General features: G+C 37.7%; 1 protein-coding gene across 2 annotated transcripts in view; it reads left to right on the top strand.

Moving 5' to 3' along the window:
• Positions 1 to 24,476, top strand: part of ADCY1 (adenylate cyclase 1) — a 171,015-nt gene that overhangs the window by 92,546 nt on the left and 53,993 nt on the right. For both annotated transcript variants that reach the window (XM_080578211.1, XM_080578210.1), the window contains 2 exons: positions 15,116 to 15,274; positions 16,602 to 16,743. In XM_080578211.1, coding sequence (XP_080434337.1) covers positions 15,116 to 15,274; positions 16,602 to 16,743 — 301 coding nt within the window. The remainder of the gene's footprint in view (positions 1 to 15,115; positions 15,275 to 16,601; positions 16,744 to 24,476) is intronic.

Raw genomic sequence — 24,476 nt, 5'->3', positions numbered from 1 at the left:
TTGTTGAACCTCATTAGGTTCACATAGGCCCACTTCTCAAGCTTGTCCAGGTCCCTTTGGATGGCATCCCTTCCTTCTGGTGTATTGACTGCACCACTCAGCTTGGTGTCATCTGCAGACTTGCTGAGGGTGTACTTGGTCCCACTGTCTATGTCACTTATGAAGATATTAAACAACACTGGTCTGAGGACTGACCCCTGAGGTACACCACTCATCACCGGCCTCCACGTGGACATAGATCCATTGATCACCACTCGTTGGTTGTGACTTTCAAGCCAATTCCTTATCCACTGAATGGTCCACTCACCAAATCTACCTCTTGCCCATCTGGAGATCAGGATGTCGTGTGGGACTGTGTCAAAGGCCTTGCAGAAGTCCAGGTAGATGACATTGATCAGTCTTCCTTTGTCAAAAGATGCAGTCGTTCCATCGTAGAAAGCCACCAGGTTGGTCAGGCACGATTTGCCCTTGGTGAAGCCATGCTAATTGTCTGGGATCACATCCTTGTCTTGCATGTGCCTCGACATTGCTTCCAGGAGGATCTTTTCCATAATTTATCCAGGCACAGAGGTGCCTGGTGCTCACCAGTCTGTAGTTCCCCGTGTCTTCCTTTCTACCCTTTATAAAAAGGGGAATGATATTTCCCTTTTCCCAGTCACCAGGGACTTCACCTGACTGCCAGACCTTTTCAGATGTGATGGAGAGAGGCTTGGCAACTACATCAGCCAATTCCTTCAGGACCCTGGGGTGCATGTCATCAGGCCCCATAGACTTGTACATATTTATTTTCATCAGGTGGTCTCGAACCTGATCTTTGCTTACGGTGGGTGGGACTTTGTTCGCCTAGCCTCCATCTACAGGTTCAGGGAAATGAAAGACTTGGGAAGCCTATCAGTGAAGACTGAGGCAAAAAAGTTGTTGAGTACCTCAGCCTTCTCCATGTCTGTTGTTAACAGTTCACCCTTCTCATCCATCAGAGGCGGGACACTCTCCTTGGCCTTTCTTTTCTGAGCAACGTACCTATAGAATTCCTTCCTGTTATTCTTTAGCATTCCTTGCCAAGCTCAGTTCCATCTGTGCTTTGGCTTTCTTTATCCCATCCCTGCACATCTGGACCGCAACCCTGTACACTTCCCAGGCTAAAAGTCCCTACTTCCAGTGCCCGTGCATTTCCTTCTTGCACTTCAGTTTGACCAGCAGGTCCTTGCTCAGCCATCCCGGTTGTCTGCCCTCCCTGCCTGCTTTTTTATGCAGGGGGATGGAGAGTTCTTGCGCTCTAAGGAAAACATCCTTAAAGTGTCTCCAACTCTGCTCACCTCCTTTGTCCCTGAGGATAGTGTTCCAGGGGATCTCAGCTACTAGGTCTTTAAATAGCTTGAATTTTGCTCTTCAGAAGTTCAGGGTCCTGACTTTGCTCTTTGCCAGGCCCGTATTCCTCAAGATCACAAACTCAACCAGGACATGGTTACTGCAACCCAGACTGCCTCCAATCTTGACCTCTTTAATGAGCTCTTCCATGGTGGTGAGCACCAGATCAAGTAATGCTTCTCCTCTGGTTGGTTTGCCTAATACCTGGACCAGGAAATTATCCTCAGTGCACTCTAGAAATCTTATGGATTGCTTACAGACTGCTGTGTAGTTTTCCCAACAGACATCCAGGTGGTTGAAGTCCCCCATCAGGATGAGAGCGTGCGAGTGTGACACTTCTTGTAGTTGAAGCAAGACTGCCTCACCCACAGGCTCCCCTTGCTCAGGCGGCCTGTAGTAGACTCCAACCACAAGGCGTCATTTATTGTTGCGGTCTTTAACTCTGACTCGTAAGCTCTCAACTTGTCCGCGGCTGTTCTCAAAGCTAACTCATCACAATCAATTCCTTCCCTAATGCAGAGGTCAATACCACCTCCCTTCCTTCCCTGTCTATCTCTTCTGAAGAGTTTGTAGCCCCCTATTCTGATATTCCAGTTATGTGATCCATCCCACCACATTTCCATGATAGCAATCAGGTCATATTTGTCTCATTGCACCATGGTTTCTAATTCTTCTTGCTTGTTTCCCATGCTGTGTGCATTGGTGTAGAGGCATTTCAGTTGGGCAATCAGTCATACTGCATTTCTAGAGCCCTTCCTGATTGCATTGGTACAGTTCGAAAGTATTTCCCTGCCATTACTTAGAGTGATAGTGTTCTCAGGCATGCTTTCTTCACTCAGAAGTGCATCCCCTTCCCCCACCACGTCTTCCCCCCTAACAATTAGTACTGTTGCATTCAGGTCACAGGTATAAAAATCAGATATACTGATTTTTAGGAAAGGTAATTCTAGACAACAATTTTCCACTACATTTAATCACTGTGACAAAAAAGTGCACAAGTACAAGTATGTACTTATACTTATACATACATGTACTTATTAGAAGTTGGAAAGATCATGGGAAATCATGAAATATTCCAGTTGTTATTTTCCACAAAGAAAGAAATCTGAATTATTGTTTTTAAACTGCTCATTTCACCCACCAGTATGCAAACTTAAAACCAGTCTTGATGTATGCCGGTTGTGTGTTTCTATTCCCAAAATGATAGCTTTAAGATTTCTCATTTCCATATGTCATGTTTAAACCTTCAATTTAGACTACCTTTCAGAAATGTAATGTGAAATTTACTTTGCTGATAAGAAAGATTTTTTGATGTTCGAGAGCTCTGCATGGATTGTTGTTTTACCAAGAAGAAAAATGTGAATGTGAGAGAACTGTGAATGAGCTTTTAGCAAGAGCTGGAGATCTATTTCATTACACAGGAGGGAAGGGAAAAAGGGATTGAGATTTCTTCACTATTACCTTATTCTATATCTATGTGAGTACATGTACTTTTGTTTTATAGAGAGGCTATAGGAGGGAGTGCACACCTGTATTAACTCTATATCTAAATAAATAATGGTCATCGCATCTGGGATGAGATTGCTGTTCCAGTATATCATGTGCGACGGGCACTGTAAAAGTGTGTCACATCAGACAGAGCCTTCACCTTTTCTGAAATGGAGAGTGTTTGGTCACTGTATCCAATAGTCAGTTATTCCTTTTCTCTGGTGTTAGCTGGGCTGCTGGAAATACGGAGCTGATTCAAGGTTCTGCTTCCCCTCATTTAATCCCCAAGTTTTTTGTTGCACAAAAAGAAGACCTACCTTCTCTGCAAAGGTGAATAGACCACAGGGTAATCTCATTTTAAAAATAGTTAACTATTAAATACAGAATATATATATCTATATAACAAACATAAGCCTTTTGAATTAAAATTATGTGTTTTACAATTCCAGTTACTCCTCAGTTATACTTCAATGCTGTATTAAACAAAAAATCTATTAAATCCATACGATGATGCTGGCTGCTATATGTTTCTTTATTTCAGTCTGTCTTCCAGTCTTTACCTTATGTATGTTCATGTGATGTCACAGAATCATATTCTAAAGCCAATTTGACAAAAGAATCACATGATTCATTCTTCCCATCAGTCTCTTTCCCAGGGACTTCTCCAAATATTTCTAATTTTTGAGCAGATTTTTAAAGCAGAATTTTAAAGTCATTTTTACCTGTTTGTGGCAACAGAAATACTTTCTCTTCAACTCAGAGATGAAATTTTCAGCTCCCTACCCAATTTATTCAGTAAGTATAAATATTATTTATTGAATATTCATTATTCCTCAGGTAATTGGAATAACAAGTTGAGGAATTTGGTCAATCGGAAAGAGACTTAAAAGAAAATTTGTCACAAATTTCCGTGCCTGGCATTTGGAACATTCTACCTTCTTTATTATTTCTAATAAATCTTTGACCACTTCATATTTTTCATGTCAGCCATTTGTATGTGAGGATGAATATGCACATATATACAGGTGAACACACGATGCAATTGTTTTTCCAAATTTAGATCATGCTTCTTTGTGCAAAGGCTTGATTTTGTAGGAGAGTGTATTATGATCCTCTCACTAAGTTCACTGTATGCTTTTCTCAAGAGAGTTGGTTTGTCTCAATGGAAGTAATGGCTGGTTCTTCAAACCCCGTTAATGACTTAGGGGAACATGGGCATTACCACACATGCTGTTCTTTCATACCAACCTGAACTTTTTATATGAACTTTTATATGAACTTTTTCATTGATATTTCTTTGCAGAAGACTTTAAAGAACTAAAAATAGGAGAGAAGTATGTAAAACACATGAAGGCTGATTCCCATTTCTAGTTTAGTCCATGTGATTTATTGTAATATTAATTTATAAAATCTCTCACAATGTTAAGGGTTGGGTAAATGAGTCCATATTCTCCCTCTGGTTCAAAACATGAATACTTAAATACTTCCTGTTATCTTTGTAAAAGTTGTAAAACTGACAAAAGACTTTGTAATCTATGATAATATATGATCATCTGTGTTAACATAAAATCCTAAAAGAATCACTGTATGGTACTTTTCTTCCCTACAAACACACTGGAAGGGAGTACTTAACAACATAGCGCACAAAGGAACAATCCTGAAATATAAAAGAGATCCAAAAGTTATTTATATGTGTGTTCTTCCATACTATGTTTATAAGGAAGCATTGGGCTTTAGAAGACACATAGTTAAATATACAAGCCTTTTACACATTTTCAAAAGTCTATTTTTTTATTTTTTTATTTTTTAAACCCTGGAAAACAGTACCTATTGCTCTGATCTTTTTAAGCCCAGTGTTAATCATTGTTTCATTAGTTATGCTATCTTTCATGTATACAAATAATAATAATGATATAACTGTCTTAACTTTTCTTTTTTGAATTCTCAATTTGACCAATATTATAAATTAATTATTTTCCCTTTGTATGTTATTATTTATTGGCTGCTGTCACAACAATGTAAATTTGAAAAAGGAATTGAATTAAAAGGGTAGTGTGTTCTGGGACTGTTCAGCCTGGAGAAGAAAAGACTCAGGGAGATCTTACCAGTGCATACAAATACCTGATGGGAGGGTGCAAAAAGGATGAAACCAAACTTTTCTCAGTGGTATCTAGTGATAGGACAAGAGGCAATAGGCAAAAACTGAAATACAAGAATTCCCATTTAAACATAAGAGAAAAACCTTTTGCCATGGAGGTGTTCAAATACTGGAGAGTTTGCAGAAGGAGGCAGTGAAGTCTGCATCTTTAGAGATATTAAAAACATATCTGGGCACAGTTCTAGGCTACCTGCTGTATCCGAACCTGCTTAGAGATGGGAGGTTTATCCACATGATTTCCAGAGACCCCTTTTAGCTTCAGTGATTCTGTGATTCTAAGCAGATGGGCAGATTCTAAGCAGTGTGTTATCTAGAAACATCTAGTCAGAAATTGTAGTAGAATATAATTAAATGACAATTTCAACATTTTATTTTTAGCAGGATTTATAAATTTGGAAGACTTCAGAGTGTGTAGTCAGTAACCAGATCATGGGGAGAGAGGGCAAGATGGAGAAGAGGCAAGGTTATCCTTTTCCTTTGTATATATGCAAAATGAATTCTCTCTTTTTTTTTTTTTTTTTTTTTTTTGAGGAATTAATGTGAGTAAGGATCCAAGCTCAGTGCATATTTCTTTTCTCAGTTAAATGAATGTGCCGGTTGTGCTTATGAGGAAAAACAGGAAAATTATTCATTCCATGAACTCTTGCCCTTGATGGCAGTATTATTATTTTTCTTTTACTTCAAGTGGAGCAGCATCTCCACTTGTTCAAATATTGTTGGGTTCCGGGTCCAGTTCTCTTGGTGACAGAAGCACGTGGATAAGCAAAGTGCACAAATAGCTCCAAAGCAGGAAAACAGGTTCTTCTGAAGATTAGGAAAATGTCTTCAGTCTTTCCTAAAGACTGAAGCCAGAGTATAGCTTGCCCAGGCTAATTTGTTTGAAAATATGATGAGCAAATGAAAAGGAGAAGTGTAGAACTTATGACAGTAAAGTTGGAATGAAACATTTTATTTTTTAATGCTATGACTCCTAGCTGTAGCAGCTTATCAGTCCCATGAGAAGCAGTCATTTTTGTTTTTAAACTCCTGTTATCCAGTGTCAGAGCTGGATGCCAGCTGGTACTGTTCTAAATGTCTATTAACTTTGCTTTAGAAACCAGGCCCTGGCATTGTAAACTTATGTTTTGAAGACATTATGCCTTGTGACAGCTTTGTCATGTTACCTAGGATAAATAAATATATAAAAGCACGATAATACCATCCAGTAAAGATGGATCTGTCAAAAGTGCCTATCCCAGAGATATATACCACCACCATTTCCTTTTTCCAGGAAATCAAGGAATAGAAATTTCTAGTGGTTGTTTGAGAGATCTGTGATTTCACTGAGTTGAATGTTGAGTTCATGTAAATTGATACTTTCTGTTCTCTTAGTGCTCTCTGTAGCTCTTGTTTAGGTGTCCTAGAACATGGTGCTGCATGCAAGTATCATCAGAGAATGTTGCCTCATTACATTTAGATTGAGAGTTTCAAATAAAATTATAATTTTTCACAGAAAATCATAAAACAACAACAACAAACTTTAAATTGTCACAATTTCGTCTGCCTTCTACAAAGCAGTTTTTTCAAGGGCACAGTTAAAGTCAGACTAGAATCATGATGGAAGGTTCTTTTTCTCTTTTTCTTAAACAAACAAGGAAACAAAGCAGATAGTGTTATATTCTCATACTACTCCAAAGGAACCTGTGTTGTCAATGTGTTTTGTGTCAGTGCCTCAGTAGAAGCTAGCTGTTCTACTTCAGAGTCACTTAAGCCATCACAGCAATATTTAAGTGGGGGTTAAGTGTTGCATATGACCAGTGTTGCTTTTAAGTTTGGACTGTCAGATTTTCTTAGGAATATCATTTAAATGGCCATGTTCGTTAGCATCTCTAATGTGGAAGATACTGTCCTCACCTCAGTTTTGAAGTCAGTTAGGCCAAGTATGCTCTTCACCTTATTTAAACTGCTACAATTGAATGTTCCAGTCTATTTGCTACAGTATTTTATTTTCTCAATAGATATTTACTAGCTATTCGCTGTGTGAAGTTTTGCTCAGCTAACCATGCTCTTCTCCCTCTTCCCCATATAATGACTAGATTTCTGATTTAAGATAGTGTGAGGCAGGGAAATTTTATACATTTTAAATAACAGTTTGCCCTTCCTTATGGAGCTCTTCATCAACTGATATAAATTGTATTAAACAATCCTTTGGCTCAATTAACAACTGTAACTCTTAGGATATAAAATGTGTGAGTCGTTTAAATGTGCTTACTTAATCCACAGGGCAAGAAGTGAACAATAATGTTTCTAATTGGAAATGAGGAGGGAATGTGTGAGCAGGATATTTATATTATAGCAGGATATATTATACTAGATTTGAGACAGGAACAGAATATTTGGGATAACATTCATAAACTTCTTAGAAGTGTAATGGGATCATGTAACCATTCATATTGTCACATAAATGGTACATTTTCACAATACTCCTTCCCTTGACATCTTACTGGGAGGCAATTTTAGTACTGACTCAGAGAAAATTGCAACACTGGCTGGATCAGTGGCTATGTCTACATTAGCAGGTAGCATGGAACAGTGGCAGCACATTTGTAGATCACAGCAGCTGGTCCTGAATACTTCACTTTAACCTATATGTATTATAGGGGAGGAGGGTTGTTTGTTTTTTTTTTTTTTTTTTTTTTTGTAACAGGACTTGTCTTGTCCTCTATATTGAATGTTCCTACTACATGTGGAGTTTGAAGAGGTCTGAAGGAAAGAATCCATGAACCCTTGCTTCTTGAAATCCAGGCACCTCAGTGGGGTCTAGCAGGAGATAAATCAACTTTTCTCTGTGTCGCATAGGTGAGTGTATCAGAAATGGATGACTCCACCTTATATGGATGACTCCATCAGTCATCCATGTAAAGCCTAACAGATGGAAGTTGGGCTTGTTTTCCACTTGCACGTTCTGTGGCTGTTTGTTTGGGCATTGTGGAGGCTGATGGTTGAACAGTCTCCTGCCTCTGGTCTTGGTCATTGGCTGAACTGTGGAAGGAAGGGGACAACAACGGCCCCTTTAAGAAAGCCCAAGTGAAATGGCTGGAGTCGTCCTGGAGTCTTCCTTTGTCTGAGGAAGAAGAGAGGCGCTATGTTACCTGGCGTAAACATTGCTGCTTCTTCAGAAGTCCTGGGCTTGGGAAAGTCTGGACAGGTGGGAGTGCATTCACCTTGAATTCTGGGAGAATCAGCAACAGGTGCATAAATTTTCAGATGAGGAAAAAGTTGTCTATCATGAGCTGACTTCACCATCATTGCTGAAATTTTTGTCAGCTTGTACTTCTGTCAAAGTGAACCTCTTGTTTCCTGAAGCAGTCAGTCCTTCACAGCCCAGGCTGTCTTGCTCCAGGTCTCTGTTGTCTTACTCCAGATGAACAACATACTGGGAAAGTATATAGCTCTAGCCAATACTGTTTCTGAGACAAGGAAGGGGTGTGGAACATGCTCAGCAGCACAGATAGGTCCTGGAGTGTGGCTGTGGACTAGCAGAATTGACAGATTCCTGGTGGGTGGCCATGGTGGAGACAGGAGAAGCCTCCACAGCAACCAATGGCTCCCTCTGCAACTGTGCCATGTCCTCCCAGGCCGAATTAGGTGCCCCAAGAGAGGTATTGGGGACTGGGAATAAGCAGCATCCATCACTTGGTGTGGCAGTCCATCCTGGGCTCTGCTTACTTTTCTTTTTCCTCCTCTCTCATCCGAGCCCTTAGTCAGTGCCCAGGAGCATGGAGTAGGGACCCTGGGGAGAAGAACCCTGCAATCCTCCCAAGAATCCACTCCCCTACCTGGTGTCCCACGGGCACAAGGACAGCTGCTAGCTCTGTGCTGCATCTGGGATGATCCTGCTCATGGCCATTCCCAGTGCTAACTTTTTTTTCTCATTTCTCTGTACTGCCACCACCCTTCAGTGCTGCAGCCTCTCCTCCAAACTGCACACTGGGGACCTGTACTGCCTCCTGTCCACAGCTACGCAGGCACAACGTGTCCCTTGAGGGACTGACAGGGGGAAGGTCACTGTTGCCATCTTTGTATTTCTCTTTTCTTCAGAGAAACCTGTAGATAACAGAAAAGTGAGGCTGTGAGCTCCAAGCTGGTGCTAGGTCATGATAACAGGTAGGGTAAGGAAGAGCTTCTGCAATAGTGATGCTCCCTCATTTGGGTTTTCCCCTGAGGGCATGGAAATCCCTGTTTCCTTCTCCTGAGATGGTGTTTGGCAGTCCCACAGGCTTTTGCTGCAGGTCTGCTCCACACCATTTCTGTCTGTCCATCCTGATGGGTGGGCTGCAGGGTGGAGTAGGAACTGCAGAGAAGGTTGTGGGCTGCCCAGACCCAGGCCAGGATCTGACTGCCATTAAGGGTTGAAATACTATTTTCTTGGTATCTGAAATATTATTTCAGTGCTTTCAGGTGTCTGCCTTCCAAAGATGGGTGTGTAAGGTAATATCAATCTGCTCAATTGTTTATTTATTTTTGTTTTGTTTTGTTTTGTACCTTCTATGAGAACGTTCATGTTAAGTGTCCTCCTCCTCACGGCTTCTGTAGCAGTAACTAGCAAATTAGTTCAAATTTTTCCAATCTGAAGTTAGTTCACAGAAAGACATTCTTTGTTGTTAATATCCAAGAACTAACCAATTCCAAATTATGTTAAAGTGGAAATGACTCAGATATAGTTAGGGAGACATGCAAAATTCCTTGTGGTTAAAGGGCACTGTTATCTTAGAACTGTGCATACATAAAAATCAAACATATATAACTGAACCAACAATCTTGACTATGCCACCTTTAACCAGGAAACATCTATTTCTACGCAGGTATTTTTGGACCTCAGAAAGGATCTAAATAACTTAAAGGAAATTGGGTAGAGAGATTCTATTTTTTTTCCTCTGTTGCTTCAAATTCAGCATGGGTGTGGTATTTACTTCACAGAGCAATTCTGCAGATTATCTAAATGACTTTGACCATATGTAGCAGGATATGAAATATTTATAGCTAAGTAGAGAACTAAAATGTAGAGGATTAGTAGGAGACAAGCTGTCAGAGTAGATGAATATCTTCTAAGTGAATAGACTACATGCCTACAGCTTAATATATATATATACATATATATATATTTATTCCCATTTTTTTCTGAACTTCCTTTTGTATTAACATTTGGAAAATTTTTGAGAACATTTTTTCCAAACCTAGGAAAAATAAGTTATAATGAATAATTTATTTGCTAAAATTCTTTTAGTTTGCCAGTTCATGGCTTGTCTATGAAGTACTGGTATTTTTGCAGAAATGTATTATTAATTTAAAATGTATCATTAGGTGTTCTTGTGATACTTTATTACAAAAAAGTTGATGCTGTTTGGAAATATGATTGTGGTACTTTTCTGATGATGAAGGGTCTAGAGGGCAAGACATATGTGGAGTGTCTGAGGTCACTTGGATTGTTCAGCCTAGAGAAGAGGAAACTGAGGGGAGACCTCATGATGGCCTGCAGCTTCCTCATGAAGGGGAGCAGAGTGGTAGGTGATGATCTTTGCTCTCTGGTGACCAGCAAAAGGACCCAAGGGAACAGCATGGTGCTGTGACAGGCGAGGTTCAGGCTGGACTTTAAGAAAAGGTTCTTCACTGAGAAGGTGGATGGGCACTGGAACAGCTTCCCCAGGGCAGTGGTCACAGCACCAAGCCTGACAGAGTTCAAGAAGCATTTGGACAATGATTTCAGACATATGGTTTGATTTTGGGGTGGTCCTGTGTGGAGCCAGAAGCTGAACCTGATAATCTTTGCGGGTCCCTTCCAACTCAGAATATTCTATGATTCTGATTTTATATTTGAAGCCTCTTCTTTACACATTACTTAATTCCTCATTTTTGATATTTCACTGGAGTATGTTCATGAAAATTAACTGCATAAGGGACACAGGGACACAGAGGTCTTCAAAGTAAATTCAAAAAGTTTAATAAACTGCCCATGAAGTTTTTTTTTTTGTGTGTGTGTGTGATTTTGTTTTGTTTTGTTTTGTTTTGTTTTTCTGACTCAAATTTAATGATGAAAGCACCCCTGAAACATATTGTGGTTTCTTGGAAAAATGAGAAAAGTTGTTCTTGATTTAGATTTTTTACTAAGTGACTACTTCTGGAAATCTTTTGTGCAAAACCAAATATTTTCAGATTCTGCTTTATGGTTCATTGGTACACTATACAGTCCAGATTTTTTAACAAGGAATACAGTCATCCATGTTGTATTTCTTTGCTCATTTTTTTTTCATTTAATTTGTTATGATATTCAAATTTCTACAAGCAGATGAGTTTTACCCCTTTCTCCTGAGCCAGCTGAGACAAAGAAAAGCATACATTTGACATGAGGTTTTCAATACTGTTTTAAATGAAAAGTTTTTTAACAGTAATGTACAAATAGAGAAATACACACTTACAGGTATGCTGATGAAGATATTTATACAGGTACGCAAGAGAACATAGATAGGCGAGCAAACCATAATCCTAAAGTACTTTGGCTTGCATGCTATCAGGTCTTGGTATAAAGTCAGTCATTTACTACACATGTACAGGTGAGGTTAAGTTATCATTAACAAAGGTTAAGTTATCATTAGTTGGCTTATATTGTTAGCTCCTTTCATTTCCTCAGTGCTTTGTCAAGTTCGCAGCAAACCCTATAAGAGTGGGATCCTTTTAGGACTCCTTGGAGTCATTTTTAAGGCTTGACTGGGAACAGATACTGAAAAAAAAAAAAAAAAAAAAAAAAGAATCAAAAGAATCCTAACTTGCAGTGATAGAAATAAGATAATAAGATAAGGAAGTACTTTCTTAGAAAGTGGTGCATAAGCCTTTCTCTGCTGTTGTATAAAATATGACTGAAAACTGTGGTAGGCCTGAATTCCCTGTGGGGACAAAACATCTCCACATTACTCACATTAGTGGTGGCTGACATGGTACATACTTTAGCACTTCATGGCTACGGAGCTCCTTGCTTAAATTGAGGCCAGGTATATTGTGCTGCTCACCCCACATCTTGTCCTACGCTGCATATCCCATGCAGTGCTACAGGCTTAGGGGAGAGTGGCTAGAAAGCTGTGCAGAGAAAAAGGATCTGGGGGTGCTAATTGATGCTTGCCTGAACATGAGCCAGCACTGTGCCCCCGTGGTGGCCAAGAAGGCCAATGGCATTCTGGCTTACCAGGGAGGTGATTGTTCCCCTGCTCTGGTGAGGCCACACCTCTAGTACTGTGTTCATTTTTGGGCCCCTCACCACAAGAAAGACACTGAGGTGCTGGAATATGTCCAGAGAAGGGCTACAAAACTGGTGAAGGGTCTGGAACACAAGTCCTATGAGGAGTAGCTGAGGGGACTGGGGTTGTTTAGTCTGGAGAAGAGGAGGCTCAGGGGAGGCCTTACTGCACTCTACAACTAGCTGAAAGGAAGTTGTGGGGAGCTGGGTGTCAGCCTCTTCTCGCAAATAACTAGTGATAGGACTAGAGGGAATGGCCTCAAGTTGCACCAGGGGAGGTTTAGGTTGGAAACTGGGAGTCATTTCTTTTCAGAAAGAGTACTCAGGAATTGGAACAGGTTGCCCAGGGTGACAGTGGAGTCACCATCCCTGGGGGTGTTTAAGGAAATGTTGGACTTGGTACTTAGGGACATGGTTTAGTGGGTGACATTGGTAGTAGGGTAATGGTTGGACCAGATGATCTTGGAGTTCTTTTCCAACCTTAATGATTCTTTGATTCTATTTGCCCTTTCAATTAATTGTATTTTAAAAGTACAACAAGACAAAAATGCAATAGCTATTCCTGGAATAGCTAAAAAGTCCTTCTAAAGACCTCTCCAACAAATCCATGATGATATTTAAAAAAATACATAGGTTATTGAAAGCCGAAAGAAAATTGTAACCAGAGCATCATCCTTTTGGAAAGTTTAATTTGAAATCCTAAAGAAAATTAAATATTACACTGATTAGGTAGCTTTTTTATTCTCCCATTTTATATCTTTTTGGACTGCAACTTAACTGTGGAATGCCAGGTGCCACTGTAACGAGAAAAGCTGCAAAGATTTATGCATAGCATTTCCTCTGCATTACTGTGTAAGTTTATTAGCTTCAAGGTTCCTTTTCAATGTTCACAAGTCAGGGTAGGTTGAAAGTATACTCCATTCACAGAGATGAAGAATCCTTCCTCAAAAGTGGCATCAAAATTAAAAATGCTTTTAATAACGACTTCACCAATTAATTCCTCCTTTCCCAAGTATACAATGAAAATCTCTGAAGATTAGATTTAATTTATGGATTGAAGTCCATAGTTAGAGGTGATTTCTCTGCCACTCTTGCAGCAGCTTTGGAAAGATATTAGTATTTATAATTTCTCTTTATCTACTGTTCTTGCACTGATTTAGTGGTTTCACCATTTTCTTTGTCCTGCACTCCTATAAGAGAGTGGAGTCATTGCTTCATAGTACCTCCTCATACCCCTTCTCCTGCAGAAACAAGAATTTTTAAATATGTCTGTGGCCTTTCAGACTCACCATAGGAAGTTATGCTTAGTTAAGCATACCATAAAGGTAGAAGCACAGCACAAGTCTTTGTGATTACTGGTAGTTGCAACAGTTCCCTAGCAGTAGCAGAGGGATCAGATGAAAAATATGAATTATTAAATAAGTACCATCCAAGATGATTGACAATCTGAGACACTTGGAAAAAAAAAAAAAAAAGGTTAATTTTTAACTGAGTATATTTTCATCAAAGTGTAAATTTAATTAAAGGGCGAGTTTAGAGAACACCATAAATCAAAACTGTGGAGACATAACTAAGACAATAACATTTTAAAAATCTATTTTTCAACCTTTCACAGAGGAACTGGAGGGATCCATACCATCTCTTTATCCAGATTATGTTGTATTATTTTAATGACAAATTTAATGTTTCACACTATTACTTTGAAACCAACCCACCACAAAAAAAAAAAAAAAAAAAAGGGAATAAGGAAAAGAAAGTATTGTTCTTATATTGCAGATGTAGAACTAAAAACAGAGGATAAAATTACTTTGAGTGACAACAAATTGTGGTAAAAAAAGAGAAATTTAATGATTTAATGCAAGTTTTCTTGACTCAAGTGTATATTCTACTAGCAAGCAAAACGTTTTCCTTAGTGTTTAATATTAAACTCCTTCATGATGAAAGAGTTTGCCCATCTAGGATTAAGTATGATTTTTATATGAATGATGAGTGGGGAGTAAAAAAAGAATTAGAGACAAAACACTAACCAGTAAAGTGAGGCTTTAAAAAAAAAGCCAGGTATTGCATTTTAATACTGAGTTGAAAGTAGTCTGGAGTAGTGGTAGGATTGAAACATGTTTGTTCGTTTGCATGTCAGGTTAAAATTAAGCCCAGTAAGATAGTTTCAACAATCTTCTTTTCATTCCAACAATCACCTTGTGTTTGCTTGTCATCCTGATGAAATAAGTACACATTGGGAAAAAGGAACATTTATGAGAGTAAAAAAAGAAGTAAGTAAATGTGAGATGCAAGATAAACAGGAAAGTGCAAGAGTTAAGCTGTCTTTGAGTTATTTGAGTTACAGCTAGAAAGTTCTTTGTTTCAGCAAAATCAGCAAAATACCTAAGCTTCTGTATAAGTGTGATAGCAAATACTGAAAATGAGACAATGAAACATAAAAGTTTTAGGGAAGTTTCATGACAAAACCATTTACTATGCTTTGCTTTTTTTTTTTTTCCTGTATTAAATGTAATGAAATGTAACCTTTACTGTGTTTCATTGAAATTTGGAAAATCAATTTCTTGTTCAAGAAATTTAGAAATACTGAGAAATTGATTCAAGACTAATTAAAATATGAGCAAGAGAATAATTCATTTACAATTACAACTGAGGCTTTGAAACTAGCCTAGGAGTGAAGGGAAAGAACAGTACCTGAATACATCATCTGAGATTTTGAAAAGTTCCTGCCTTTTCAGTTATGTACATATTTGTTAACTTTGGGGGAAGGAGTGAAAAAGAAAATCAAGAGCAATGCTATTGTCTAAAGACTAATATCATGATGCTATATATTCCAGATCTGTTGCAGAAGCCACAGAGGTTGATCTCAACATGAGAGTTGGATTACATACAGGAAGGGTACTTTGTGGGGTCCTGGGTCTCCGAAAATGGCAATACGATGTCTGGTCAAATGATGTGACTTTAGCCAATGTAATGGAAGCTGGAGGGTTGCCTGGGTAAGTATGAGGAACAAAAAGCAAACAAACAAACAAACAAACAAAACATATAAAAAGAATCAGATACCTGTATAGGTGAGGAATTTATTTCCTTCTTTGCAGAATTTGCAATGTAATGGCTATTGATAAAAAGGATTAAGGGTTTTGTACGGTAGGAGTAATCATTGCATTATATGATGTCTCCTGTGGAAGTGTCCAAATGATCTTAAGATTCATGTTAGTAATAGATTAGATTAGAAGTAAAATGTTAAGAAGAAAAAGAAGAAGAAAAAAGGATTTTTCTTAAACATGCACATACACCTGCAGCCATTCCATGAAGCACATCTTAGAATTTGAAGTACTCCTTGGGTGTCCTTGGACTCAATTTAAATGGACACTGTTCATTTTCACAAATGTGCTTAGATGTGCTTCTGTATGCAACTTGCATTTGGACTGGGATCTACCAACTTCTGCTGGATATTTGTAAGATTATGATTTGCTGAACAGGAGGTCAATGGAACCTCTTAATTTTTTGGTTAAGTGAATTTCTATTTGCTGCATATGTCTCTCTAAGACAATTTTGGCGGTGTGTTTTTGTATGTTCTTTACCTTGAGGGTTCCCAATGGAAAAAAAAAAATAAAATAAAATCTGAACATATTTAATAGAGAAGAGCAGTAATAGCTTTGCAGATATCTTCTGGGAAGGCATTTCAAATATAAGGGTTCCTTCAGGAGGAAATGTGAAGATAGTTTTGGGGATAAGCAAACTCAAAAATAGAATCACAGAATCATAGAATCATTAAAGTTGGAAAAGACCTCCAAGACCATCTGGTCCAACCATCTCCCTACCACCAATATCACCCACTAAACAATGTTCCTAATAGTGTCAAAGATGGCTGTGCCGCCAAAACAAAGTGGATTAGAAAGCTGCCTTAAAACAGAGTAAGTAAATGGAACATGTCAAAGCTGTGAAGAGAAACAGAAAGAGAAGAACAAGGAGTTTCTTCATGTACATGAGAGACTTGGAGTGTGGAGCCACAAGTTTCAAACAGCAGGCTGTTTTTCCGACAAGGCAGTGAGATAAACACTTAAATCCATGCAATGTGAAAGATGATGCGCAGACTTCCACTTTCTACAAATCATTAAGTCTGCAAGGATTTGGACAATCTGCAGTTACTGTTTTGCTCATTCAGCTCATGTTTAGAAAAAGCATTTAACAGAAATATTTTTGTGATTTTTTTGGCTGCAAAGACAGAGCCCATTATGATCTTTTGCATGAGTCTATTACACTAGCAACTACCTGGTAATATATCTTAGCTTTGAAGAACAATGTCATTTTTCTCTCCAGGAAAGTTCACATTACAAAGACCACCTTAGAGTGCCTAAATGGGGACTACGAAGTAGAACCAGGATATGGACATGAAAGGAATAGTTTCCTGAAGAAGCATAATATTGAAACCTATTTCATTGTGCCATCCCATCGGAGGAAGGTAGGCTCCACAAATTCTAGCTTGTTTGTGGCATGTTTTTTGGTAGTTTAACAACTGTTCTATGATAGTCTGAAACAGAGGCAATACCAGTATTTATTGTTTCTAAAAGCTTTTAAACTCTTGTAATTAGATGTTTTGGTTTTGATTGAGCCAGGAATACGAAAAAAGCTAACCTTGTACATTACTTAGAAGAGATGATCACTATACTTTTGAAGTTTAAAATTAAAATAACTTTTCACTTAACCCACAAATAAAAGACAGCTTTTGGTTTATTCAGATTCTGTAATCATTGTATTAGAAATGATATCGTATGTTAGTCTAAAATGTAATTCATTCCTATCTTCCACCTCCATTCAAAAGGATATTTCTGAACATTAATGCTGGCAGCCTGGCTATTTTTTCTTGCTCTTTAACTCCCATATTTCCATGACATTTTACTCACACCCTCCTAACTCTTTCTACAACCGCTCGTGATAGTGATGACTCTTTTGTTAGGCCTTGAGGAGTCCCTACTGAATAGATGCAGAAAAAAAAAACTAGTATTTACAGACTTGTCATGCCCATAGCAGAAGAGACAGTGAAATGAATTCAGCAGTAACTGAATTAACATTCCCTGGAAGTCTGGAAGAGTTGCCATGTTGCCAAGCTGTACAACACAAGCCTTTTTATCTAGGTCAGGAGAAGAGGCTGGAGTCAGTCATCCTGCTTTCAAATGTATATATCAATCTACTGTAGATCAGATATTTATGCTCAAGCCAAGTAAATTTTCTAAGATTACTTCAACAAAGAATATATTCTCTGTCCAAAACAGACAAATCGCTGCAGTGTTTTCTCCTGCTAAGCTGAGCTGCTCATGACAAATTCAACATCATTTCCCTTCCTTGCTCTGCCACCACAGACTCCCACAATGATTTTGGTGATCTCTTTCCTATCCTAGCTGCCCTTCCTCCCAGATTTTGTCAGGTTCCCCTCTCTTTTCAGTACATTCCTTTTGTCAGACACTCGGAGAAGTACTGGGAAAAGAGAAGTAAGTCAGTGATGTTGGAAGGGTCTGCTCTTTTCTTTCTTTTGGTGGAGAACAGAAAATGGAAAGTGTGGAAAGAGTAAGATTTTAGCTCATCTGAGCAGGAACTTCACTTCTTAGACGTTGCTCAGGATTTAGCCACGCCTGGTAGAGATGGATGTGACGCCTCATTCTAGCCAGATTTTCAGAATAAGGAGAGAGTCCCATCAGTGCAATGGTAATTTCTTGAGTCGCAGTGAAGTTGGTGATAGTGACCTTCAAGCAGGTTCATTCACAGTCACACCTTTCTTCCTCAACCAGTTACTGAGTGCACCTCAAAAGTAAATGCTGAAAAACTGTAAGTTTCATCCAATTGGTATGTCCCAACAAAAACAACTAATCAATGGTCCTATTTAGGACAATCTGTTTTTATACTACAAAATAACTTTTGTGACATCAGTAGGACTCTTGAAAGTCCCTAATCATAATTTAAGCATGTTCAGTTTGTTCCAAACTTCTCCATATCAAATGATGCTTATCTTAAAAGTTATCTGCCCTAACATATTTATTACTCTTTATCTCAGCCGGACAACTCAGAATACAGACTTTTGCACATATATTTTCCGAGACTCTGCCCAAATAAGTTTAATTCAGGGATTTGACCTTTCGAGAGAAATTTTAAAATACAAGTCTCAAAGTAAGTACAGAAACAAAAAAGATGAGGTTTTGAAGTGAATTCAAAGCTCCATGCTTGAGGATGTTAGCTAATTTTCCGTTAACATGTGTTTGACAAAAATGTAACCAGGGAAAAATAGATCATCTTGAATTCCGGGTCAGCAGTCAGGTTCCTGGTCTGAATTTGATGATCTGGGGAGTTTTTCTGGAAAGTCTGGGAGTCAAGTCACCAGAGAATTCTGATTCTGATGATGAAAGCTACTGCTGCTTTATACCAGAAGGGTTGCTGCAAGGGTGTTTTGTTATGTGCTTCCTCTAAAGCGTCTTGTTACTGGAGAGATAGAATATCCCTGACTGCTCTGATAATCACACGATCTCATGTTTTGTTCTTCTGCTGGTATATATGATTAGACTCCTTTTTGCATAGTATGAAAGAAAATAGGTCGAAAATCAGTGGGCTAAATTCTGTTTCCATTTTCAGTAAGAGGTTTTTGTTGGCTTTCTTGAACCCAGAATTAGTTTCTAAATTAACCAATCTCTCCTACTGACAAAAAAAATAAAAAAAAAAAGTATGTTGCTTATTGCTGCTACGTTTTTTGTCTTGTTTTTCTGCTGTTTTGACTCCTAGAGCATTATGTATCATTTCATAATACATAAAAAAGGGAGAAAAGGCAGTAAATGCATCTATTACATGTAGACACTGTATTCTCTCAACTGCACCGATTGAAGAATTTCTAAGAATAGAATCTTGACATTCACATATTAAAGTAAATGAAGCCAATGCATGTTTAATGAGCAAAGATGAGAGCTTACATGTGAGCACCCATTCCTTTTTGTTTGCAAGGCTGCAGAGAAACTGCTGGTGACTGCTGAGAAACAACTGATCGGTTTGTCATCAGCTACATTAACTGAATGCCATGTTACCCTGGGTGTCACTGATGGATTTGTAGAAGTGACAGATGCTGCAGTACAGCTTGGCTGACATCAGCTCTGGCGTTCATCAGTGCAGTGTCAGCCAAACTGGCAGAAAGAAATACTTCATGAATTTTACAGATACAGACAGTCTTCTCCACCGGACTCAGAACAATCAGTGCATCACTTTGCTGTTTGTCACAGTATACTACAGCCATCCCCAGTCTTTGTACACTTGCATTGAACCACTAGATACTAATAAGTACATTTGTAATAGACTATTTAGCTGTAAGATAAACACCTAACATATCCCCTCCTACCTTGATTCAGTCATTAAGCCTTCAGAGATGTACAATCAGAGGACTGGCCCTGAAGCACAGACAAGATCTAGTACCTGTAGGTGAATTCATGTATCTGCTGGTTTAGTATTGTATTCCTTCCTCTGGAGCCTCATTAGCTGAAATGCAAAGACATTTTTCGTTCGTTATGCATCATCTCTGAGATTAATATGAACTGACTGTAGCAGGGATGATTCCAAGAAGAATTAAAATCAATATTATCAGCAACAGATGGCCAAGAATCTGTTGAACTTGAAAGATAAATAGACTTTTTTATTATTAATATTTATTTAGAAGACACATACCCCACATTTTCCCTTATTTGATGTGCCGGAAAGACAGATCAACTAAGCCAAGAATGAGAACAGTATATAAAGACTCATTCATGTACCAATTACATTTAAAATGTGAACAAATTATAAAATGTTCCCAATTATTTTAATCATTTATTCAGTCAACTGACAACCAAAATTTTGTGATCTGATATGATTACTAGAATGGTGTATAAGCTAAAACGTGAGAGGGAACTTAGAAAAGACCACTGAGGGTATTCCTTTCTTTTTGTTGTATTCAAGTCTTTTATTTTGGTAGAGATTATATTAGTCTATTATTATTACTGTTATTTACTATTTGCTATTATTACTATTATTTATTGTTTATTTTTATTATTTAGCAACAATTATGCGTGTTTGACTGGATAACATTCAGCTTCTAAACTCACTTAGATAGTTTATCAGATTTCCAAAGACATAATTTTTTTTTCAATGAAATTCAAACTTTTGGTCACCTTTATTTAAAATCTTACATAAATATGTTTTTTAAATATATACAAATGCAAAATTATATAACCCAACTAGAAACAAAGTTTCTAGTTCTGAAAAAGCTAACACATTTATTTTAAATGACGTCTATTATTTCTTTATATTATATATAGTTTCTAAGCCATATAGTGATATGACCAAAATATTGCACTGAGACAAGATTTGAAAAATTTGATTTAAGTAACTAGCCACAAGCCTCAACACATATATGAAAATCTTCATCTGATCTAGTTAGAAAAATTGATCTCTTTCTGATACATTAAATATTCACAAATATATACTCTATGCTTTAGATACATGGACATTCTTAGTATCATCAAATGTCCTAGCTTTCTGAAGTATAGTAAATATTACTCTGTATATGGATGTTATTAGAGGGGAAACAAAACAAAACAAAACAAAACAAAACAAAATGACTAGGCCAGATCCTGTCAATCTCAGAGCCCTTTCTGGGAACTTTATATTCCTGCTTAGACCCAGCTAAATAATTTTCACTGTTGATTCCTCAGTAATCTCTCTCACTAATCCTGTTCCAGCTTTCAAATTGTGTGCTTGAAATTCAGTTTAAATTTCTTTTAACAGAACGGGTCTGTTTTTCAATAGAATTCTTTCTTTTTCATTGGCAGCACCAGCATTAGGCAAAGTATCTTTGCACCAGTTTTATTGCTGGCATAGTAGGCTCACAGATGCTCAGCTCAGTAGCAAGCTTAACCTAATCTACTTCACTAGAACTATTATTTTCCTGCAGTGTAACACCTCTTAAGATTTGGCTATGTCTGCAGTGATAGCCAGGTGGATTTTTCTTGGGCTTACTTACTTATATTTTCTACATTAATTCACTCTCTACCTGTGTCTCTCCAATTTTGAGAAAGCACATTATTTCCACTAGATGAGAAACCAGCCCAGCCCAGACAATTAAGCACATTTTCTGAGGTATTTCTCTGGATAGCCAAGCAGTGGTAAGAAATTACGAAGTTTTTCTAAGGAGAAAGATTTCTCAGAATGTGTAATTGTTTCCATTTACAGAAGTGGGCCTGCCATGACTGTTAGTCATTGCCAGCTTAAGGGAACCTGCTTCACTTGAATAACTTTGCCAGGTCAATATGACCTTTGCCAGGTCATATTTGCAAATACAAATAATGCCACAGACCATTAATGGTAGGCAATAGAGATGTTTCCAAAAAAAAAAAAAAAAGGGGGACTATAAAAATTATGAAAATCATAGATAAAGTCTATAGATACATTTTATAAATGATTCCTATATATTCATAAATGTATCATGGATTCTACAGCATACCTTGACTGTAATGACTAATTAGCTTGATAGGTTGCTAAACACCACCTGCAACATTTCTACTAATGTGTTAGTGAGTTATGCACCAACTAACTGTGTATTCAAATACATTTGTTATGTTTTATTTGTGGCAATGTAAATCACACATTGTCTGCATCTACTATCTGAATAGTGCATGTGATGGTTGTTCATGAAAAGTGAGTACAACATCTGTTCACATTTTGGAAACTAGCTGTACAATGAATGTAATGAAAAATAAGTTTGAAATATTAAAAGAGAGAGAGAGAGACATTATATTTACAACTTCTCTGTTCAAATATTTCTCTGAAGGGGCTGACATTTATCCTTCCTACCTTACCTTGTACATACAAAGACATGCCAGGCAGTCTCAGAAAATCCCTTCTTTAGCTTGGACAGCCATAACATATTATCTGAAGTCTCTGAGTAATGCTACGACCACTCTGAAAACCACAAGTAAAATGGTTCACAACCTTTCTGAATACTTGTCTAGTTATTCAGCTGGAAGTAGATGACAGAGAGGAAGGGTGTTCTGTCTCCCACCTATTTTGCTGCAGCGAATCTGCAGTAAAATGATCTAAAGACGGTGCTAAAATTTCTATTTTATTTTTGTCCAAAAAATAATTATGACCAAACCCAAATACCAGTAGTTTATTTGAAAAGAGAACTTAATGCAATAGTTGAAGAAGAGATCACTTTTGTCAGTCTTAAGATTTTAGGAAAACTTTACCGAAAACCTAAAAGTTAAAGAATCCTCTTAATAAGCAAACACGGCTCAGGAGAATTCTTTGGAAAGTACTGTTTAGAATGTAAAAATTCTTGTAAACATTAGAAATCTATAGTGCAGTTATCTACAGCACATACTTGTGGCATAATTTATTGTGAAATACAGATGGATTTGACAGCTCAAAGGTTGATCATTTAATTTCTTTGACTCATGATCTGCCTATTAAGGCAGAAACTCTTTCTGCACACCTGAGATTCATTCTGCATGACAACAGGTGCAAGAAAAGTGGCAAAGACTGTCATATCATTGTCATATCTACCATAAACATATGTGATTTTACATTTCCTATATTGCAGTCCTCTCACCAAGGAGTGGCTGGAAAGTAAACAAATTTTCTATCACTTTGTTGCTTGAAAAGGCAGTATATTTGACTTGGAGCCCAACAGCTTCCTTTACTATTAATCAACATAACTTTGTTCCATGAAACAAATGATCTGCCTTCAATATTAAAATAAATCACTAGGCCCCATACTTTTCCACCACAAGCAACAGGTTTTGTCTGCTTATGTCTTTCTTCTAGCTGATTTGACATTTTTCCCCAGTCTTGAATTATTTTCATGTAATAGCACAGAGCAGACAAAACAGATTGCTTCATGATTGCTTTTGTGCTTTGTATAGATGAAATACTTAGTAACTACATGTGCTTACCTTCTGACTTAATCTGTAAATCACTTTCTTTCATGTATTAATAATATTTTCTTCTTAAGTGAAGTAGTTTGATGTGTATGATCGATGCATTACTACAGCATTTCACAGCAGGTTGTTAGACTTTGTCTGACTTGTTTTAAAAAGTTCATCTTAGCAAGGAAAGATTCTCAATAGCCTGTAAAGTAGATGCTGAAAATTTTCTAATCATCATCATGTGAACAATAAAAAAAAAAAAAAGCTAAAGGACTAAATTGAGTGAAATGATGGGTCTAAAATTACTGCATTTATTTATTTTTATTATTTTAATTCAAACTGAAGTTCCATTTATATTTGTAGGACATTTCCTTCTCTGTAAATTTGATTGAATAAGTCTGTTTAGGTCTACATGGACATGCCATAATTTTTCTTTTTTTTTTTTTTATTTTCCAACAGTATTATATTTGTGTTTTCCACAGAGCACTTATGGCCCAAGAAATCCATCCATATGTCTAGAAGTTCCCTTGGACTTTTTTGCATCTGTCTCTACTTAAAATGTCCTGTCCACATTGTCTCAAGAAAGTCTTTGTGATCATTATGCTTTGCCAGCTTTCTGAACTAATTCATTCTGAGGATATTTTGACATTAGTGGCATATGTTTACTATCCCTTTTGGAGTGCTAGAGTTTCGATTCCTGCTCTAAGTAGTAAAAGAATAAGAGATCTTTACAGCTAACGCAGGGCATGTGAAAACTCCAGCTACTCAAACTCTCTCCTTTGATAGCATACAACACGCAAAAATATGTTTGGCAAAAGTGGTCTAACTTTAAATGCACCTGAGTGCCCAATTTGGGGTACACACTAGGCACACATTGAGGATTTCTGTTTTCAAAGTGATGCTTGCCTGCAGCTGCCATTGCTGTCATGCCTAGGAGAGTCCAGCCTGGTCTGTACTTTGAATGGCTGACAACTCCTGCTGAGGAACTTAACTAAGAGATTTAAATGCCTAACTTGGACATTTTAAGTTTTAACACCCCAGTTATACCTTAGCAGAATTGTTTTAAAAGATAGACACAGCCTTTTGATGGAAGCTCTAGCTTATTTCTAGTTGTTGGAATATACACACCCCAACACTGGAAGTAGACAACATGTGCTACCACCCAGCAAACAGTGTGCTACTCTAGATCTTCAGGACTGTTCCTGCAGTTGCCATGAAGCTGCTACAGCATTTATGATTTCTGTGAATGTATTTTGAATGTCAT

Source organism: Anser brachyrhynchus, assembly GCF_964034855.1.
Source record: "Anser brachyrhynchus genome assembly, chromosome: 2".
NCBI lineage: Eukaryota > Metazoa > Chordata > Aves > Anseriformes > Anatidae > Anser > Anser brachyrhynchus.
The sequence above is the reverse complement of the archived record's forward strand: the minus strand, read 5'-3'. Positions and strand labels throughout refer to the sequence as shown.